This window comes from Vicia villosa, unplaced genomic scaffold, assembly GCF_029867415.1.
Source record: "Vicia villosa cultivar HV-30 ecotype Madison, WI unplaced genomic scaffold, Vvil1.0 ctg.004314F_1_1, whole genome shotgun sequence".
Classification (NCBI taxonomy): domain Eukaryota; kingdom Viridiplantae; phylum Streptophyta; class Magnoliopsida; order Fabales; family Fabaceae; genus Vicia; species Vicia villosa.
In genome coordinates this window covers 111,321-117,520 of record NW_026706409.1, presented here as the reverse complement: position 1 = coordinate 117,520, position 6,200 = coordinate 111,321, and the positions used below count along the sequence as shown (strand labels likewise).

At 28.0% G+C, this 6,200-nt stretch overlaps 1 protein-coding gene across 1 annotated transcript; it reads left to right on the top strand.

The window, feature by feature from the left end:
• The first annotated feature begins 563 nt into the window (after positions 1 to 563).
• LOC131641951 (amino acid permease 1-like) lies at positions 564 to 5,167 on the top strand. Its single transcript, XM_058912241.1, has 6 exons — positions 564 to 691; positions 794 to 1,027; positions 3,281 to 3,374; positions 3,641 to 3,855; positions 3,952 to 4,097; positions 4,406 to 5,167. Exons 1-6 carry the CDS (start codon positions 622 to 624, stop codon positions 5,054 to 5,056), a joined length of 1,410 nt encoding a protein of 469 aa, XP_058768224.1. The 5' UTR covers positions 564 to 621; the 3' UTR covers positions 5,057 to 5,167.
• The last annotated feature ends 1,033 nt before the right edge of the window (positions 5,168 to 6,200 follow it).

Here is a 6,200-nt window from a genome sequence, read left to right as displayed (position 1 = left end):
GAATACACCGACAGTGTAAAAAAAATTTACATCGTCAATAAATCACAACCGTTAATTTGTTAAAAGTGTTTGACTTTTATTTTAATATTTTTAAAGTAATATAATTTTGTGGTTGTATGATGCATTGATAGTGTAAAAAAATTTACACTGACATGCATAACAATTAAACTCATAAAGAAAACTGCACTTGACTAATCTACCTACACATGCATTTTCCTCTTCAAAAATATATCTTGAATTGCGCAGTCTGTAAAGTTTTTAAAATGCTTGTTTTATTACCAATGACAATATTAATTAATTATCTCTATGAAAAATAAATTTATAAAGATAATTTTTATTATAAATAAATTTAAATTCATAATTTATTCTTTTTTAATTAAAAAAGTTGAAAATGGTAATAAAAATTATTTTTCCAAAAGTTTTTTTTTTTTTAGCTATCTTATGTAAGTAAATGTGCATATTTCGGATAGAGCATTAAATATACGCGCAACTAAAGTCAAGCGTTTATTTATTTCTTACTTCACATCTCTTATATTAAGGGGAGAGTGTCTCGATTTCAGAAACCAATTTCCAAGAAATTGAGAACGAGACAGATATCTAGTGAGTCACTGAGTCATAGCCATGACAATGTCGAGTAGCTTTGCTATAGAGAATGAGAAATATGATGACGATGGAGTCGTAAAACGAACTGGTTTGTATTTTGTTTAATCAATTAAATTTTTTTTTTTTTACTTTTTCATAATCTTATGTTATTATTTCAACATTAATAATGTTTTAATCCTGATTCATAAAGGAACCTGGTTGACTGCGTGTGCGCACATAGTGACTGCTGTAATTGGATCTGGAGTGTTGTCGTTAGCATGGGCTGTTGCACAATTGGGATGGATTGCTGGGACTATTATTCTGTTCCTCTTCTCCTTGGTTGCTCTCTTCACTTCTCTTCTCCTTACAAGTTGCTATAGGTATCCTGATCCTATTTATGGAATCAGAAATCCTACCTATAAGGTGATGGTGCAAAATATCCTAGGTAAATTCTAAATTCAATTTTTTATACTTTACTCATTAGTTGTTTTTGTGGATTAGTTGTTTACTTTGTTTGTTGTTGTTGTTATTCTTTTGTTGATTTTGTGTTTCGTTGATCTATCGGACTCTTTTTGCGCTTTGAGACAATCTTTGCTGTACTTTTATATTTTCAACTAATTAATATATTTTGCTATAGGTATCCTGATTTGCTATTAGAAAAAAGTATATACTAAAATTTGAATTTGTATAAAGTTTTTGGGGCTAGTATTATATTTTACTGTTTGAGGGATATTCGGCGCGGAACATAATATTTTGAACACACTTTTTATTTTATTTTATTTTTCTTAAAAACTACGCGAAATCTCATTTCATCCATGATTATATTTAGATCTAGATCTAATGATTGAGATTTGAATGAAATTATAAACATCCAATTTTTGATATTTTACTTTTCAATCATATATTTGGATCGATTTTTGTAAATATATAACAACTAGTGTCAATGTGTTAAATTTTGTAAGTATTTGATGCTGGCTAGTATTATATTTTTCAGTTTGAAAAATATTTCGCGCGGAAAATAATATTTTGAATTTTATTTTTCATAAAAAAACTGCATGAAATCTCTTCTCATCCGGATCATATTTAGATCTAGATCTAATGATTGAGATTTGAATGAAATTATAAACATTTGATTTTTGATATTTTTCTTTTCAGTCATATATTTGGATCAGTTTTTGAAAATATATAACAATAAGTGTCAATGTGTTAAATTTTGTAAACATTTGACATTGGCTAGCCTTGTATTTTTCTGTTTGTAGAATATTTCGCAAGGAAAATAATATTTTGAATGTATTTTTGCTTTATTTTTCAAAAAATACCGCGCGAAATCTCATATCATACATGATCATGTTAAAATTTAAATCTAACGATAGATTTAAATAAAATTATAAACATTCAATTTTTGACATTTTATTTTTCAATCATATATTTAGGCCAGATTTTTGTAATTATATAAAGAGTGTCAAATGTATTAATTTTGTAAGGATTTGAGGTTGGCTAGTATTTATTTATTTATTTGAGGTATATATTACGGTAAAAAGTTTTTAAATGCATATTTACAATTCAAAAACACCGCGCCAAATCTCATCTCGACTTATGTAAATCTAAATCTAACGATAGAAATTTATTTGAAATCTAAATCTAACATTTCAAATTTGAGTAAATTCATAGACATTATCATTTATCATATATTCTAGACAATTACAAAAATCAATTTTCAATGTTTTACTTTGTAATATATTTTGATAAAATTTTGTTTAAAGTTTTTTTTCAAGGACTCAATGTTCTAGAAATAATTATATGAAAAAGAAATATGCACTGATAATGATAAATATTATTATACTGTTAATTAATGAAGGACGTGTATCTTGCAAAATCAGACTTTTATTTTTAAAATGACACGGCTAAATGATAAAACTCTATTAGATGATGGTGTAAAATTATTTTACACCGATAGTCCACTACCTTTAATTCTCTAATTTTATTTTTTTTCCCTATTAAATTAATTTCATGTGTTCACTAAACTATCACAAAATTCAATTTTTTTTTACACACAAAATTCAACTTTTTACTTTTTATTCTTAAATTTGGATCTACTTAAAATAATTAATGTTAAAATATCGTTTTTTAAGGAATTTATTAGTTACAACTTTTTTTCAGTAATTCTTAATTATTTTTAGATTTCTAGTAGATCTGGTTAAAAAAAATAATTTTTTAAACATATTTATGCTTTTTTTAATAAAAAACACCTGCTTTTTTAAAAAAATAAAAAACCCGCGCAAATATCATTTTGAGGATTGCTATTCTTACCTTTAAACTTTACACCATATTCTTACACTAGTAAAAATACAACACAACCATGTACTCTTTTGTATTGAAAAAAATGAAAAAATAATTATTAAATATAATAAAAAAATTCAAACCGTATGAATGTACGGTGTTAGTGTCACATTTTGTGTAAAAGTATCATTCTTCTATCATTTTACCCACGCAAATTAACATTACTTTGATTATCATTGATCACTACTTTAATTAAATTCAATCACTACCGACCACCCGATTACCACTACATCCACTTAAATCACCCTCTAACCACTGGCGATCACTAAACCATGGATGAATTGTAGAAGTACAATCTTGAAACCATATTCAATTTCAATTTTTGGTTTGTTGTAACTTTTCTTTTCTTTTTCTACAGGAGGATTTCAATATAAGCTATGTGCATTGGCTCAGTACACCAATCTTGTAGGTGTTACCATTGGCTTCACCCTCACAGGAGCCATTAGCATGGAGTAAGAACTTCGATAATCTTTAGCCGATTTATATAAGTCACAATAATATATTTTTATATCGATATAGTCAAATCTACTAATTTGACAATGAATTTAGCTTTTCAAATGATTGGTTTTCCCATTCAAAAAGGGATAGCGGCGCAGTTTATTATCCGTTTACATGTTATTTCTGTATAATCTTGAGTTTAACTAAGTAATAAACTACAAAATCAAACCTATTATAATTAATAAAAATAATAATAATTAATATACTTGTTAATTGACAGGGCCATAAAAAAATCAAACTGTTTCCATAAATATGGCCATGATGCAGATTGCACTTCATCTAGCTATCCGTATATGGTAATCTTTGGAGTATCACAGATTATACTAAGTCAAATCCCTAACTTCCATAAACTTTCATGGCTCTCTATTATTGCTGCTGTCATGTCTTTTGGTTATTCTTTCATTGGCATTGGTCTTTCCATAGCAAAGATTGCAGGTTAGGCATTACTTTCACTTTTTAACATTAAATTCCTATGGATGATATTTTAAACTAACATAAACTGTTTCGTTTTTGGTTCTTGAACACGTACAGTTGAAGGAAAAATTGCGAATACAGGCCTTACAGGACTAGTTATTGGAGTAGATATTACAGCCAGAGAGAAGATGTGGAATACTTTCCAAGCAATTGGAAACATAGCATTTGCTTATTGTTTCAGTATCGTCATTGTTGAGATACAGGCAAGTGATTTTTTATAACGCATGTTTTTTAATTCAAATTATAATTGTACTTGTGAAATACAATAATAAAAGAGTCTCTGCTCACGTGTTTGATAGTAAGAGACTCTGTGTATGTTAGGATTTGACGAAGTTAGTGAATCTATATTCCAAATTCTAGGTAGGAATATAAATATGAGACCACGAGGGTCGGTTAGTAGTGAAGAATAATCGGTTTCTCCTAAGTTGTGGTTCTTTTGCCATTATACGGGGAACAATTTCATTTTTTTTTCTGCTATATAAAATCTAATTTAATTTTTTTTTTCAATTAGGACACTTTAAAATCAAGCCCGCCAGAAATTAAAGCCATGAAAAAATCAACCTATACTGCAATTGCAATCACCACATTCTTTTATGCAATTTGTGGTCTTCTAGGCTATGCAGCATTCGGGAACAATTCACCAGGGAATTTTTTAACCGGATTCGGTTTTTACGAACCATACTGGCTCGTTGACATCGGTAACATTTTTATCCTCGTTCATCTCGTCGGAGCTTATCAGGTCTTCGCCCAACCTATATTTTCCGCCGTAGAAAATTGGGGTGGTAAACGTAATCCACAAAGCAAATTGATGACGAAAGAATATAACATAAGAATCCCATTGGTTGGAACATGGAGAATGAACATGTTCAAGTTTATATGGAGGACAATGTATGTGATAATCACAACATTGATTGCTATCATATTTCCTTTTTTCAACAACGTTGTGGGTTTGCTAGGAGCTTTAACGTTCTTTCCATTGACAGTGTATTTTCCAACAGAGATGTACCTAACAAGAGCTAAAGTGGCCAAATATTCTTTTGTGTGGATTGGGATAAAAGCTCTTAGTGTGTTTTGTTTGATGGTCTCTCTTGTTGCTGCAGTTGGATCAGTTGAAGGAATAATCTCTGACCTCAAGACTTATAAGCCCTTGAAGGCTATTTAAACCCTTTTTTCTAGAATATGTTGAATAAAATAAAATTTGAAGTTCTTATGTCAAATAATATTGAAGTTGTTAACAACATATGAAATGTTTATATTTATGGGATTTTGAGAATTTATATTAGTGTGATAAAATAATCTTTATCATATCTTTTATCTTTATCACATCTTTTCCATGAAGATGCACTCTCAAATGTTAAAGATTCTCACTACTTCCATCAACTTTAGGGGTGGTTATCTTATGTTTTTTAAGCTATGATATGTAATATTTGAAAATTTTGAAATGACTTTATCTTTAATAAAGTTATTAATAGCGACAGAAAAGGAGGAGAATAATTTTTGGGTTTGAAAATGGATATTAGTAGATTTAGGAGGAACTCTTTCATCTTCATGAATTGATTCAAGATTCACGTCCTTTATCTGCACTTTTAGCAGATTGAGTATTTGCCTTGATTCATACTCTTTATGGCATGACATATTTTGGAGTTTAAAACTTATAAATTCATATGACAATAAAAAACTTGTTTGATAATTATCTTTACATCACAAACTTATAGTTTATTTTACTTATTTTATAATTTATTTTCTAAACATTATTTTAAATAGTATTTTAACTTATAGCTTACAACTTATTATTTTTTCTTCCACTTTTATTCTTATTATTGTTACTAAAATACATTTTTATCATTTATAATTAATTTTAATTTACATCATTTAACATTTATTATCTATTAGAACGATAATATTGACAAATATTTCAAATAATTTATCATTCATTAGTCATTTGCCATAAACTATTAATCTTCAATTATAAGTTATAAGTTATAAATTTATGTATCAACTGATTAGTATTTTTATCAAACAGTCTGTATGATTTTTTGTTAGATCAAAATAAGCAACTCATTTCCTAAGTCTTCCCAAAAGATCGTTTATCTCTTCCTTCTTTATTAATTCATGCTCTTTTTTGTTTTAAAAGTTGACCAGATTCGTAGTTTATACTTTTCTCATCTCATGCTCTTACTATTACTAGCTTTTCTGATATCTGTGGACAACAACAACAAACTTGATCTTACTAGCTAGTACACATTGGCAGGATAATTTAAGTCATTCTTCTTCTCTTTTTTATTTGAATAAAAATAAGAGTAAAA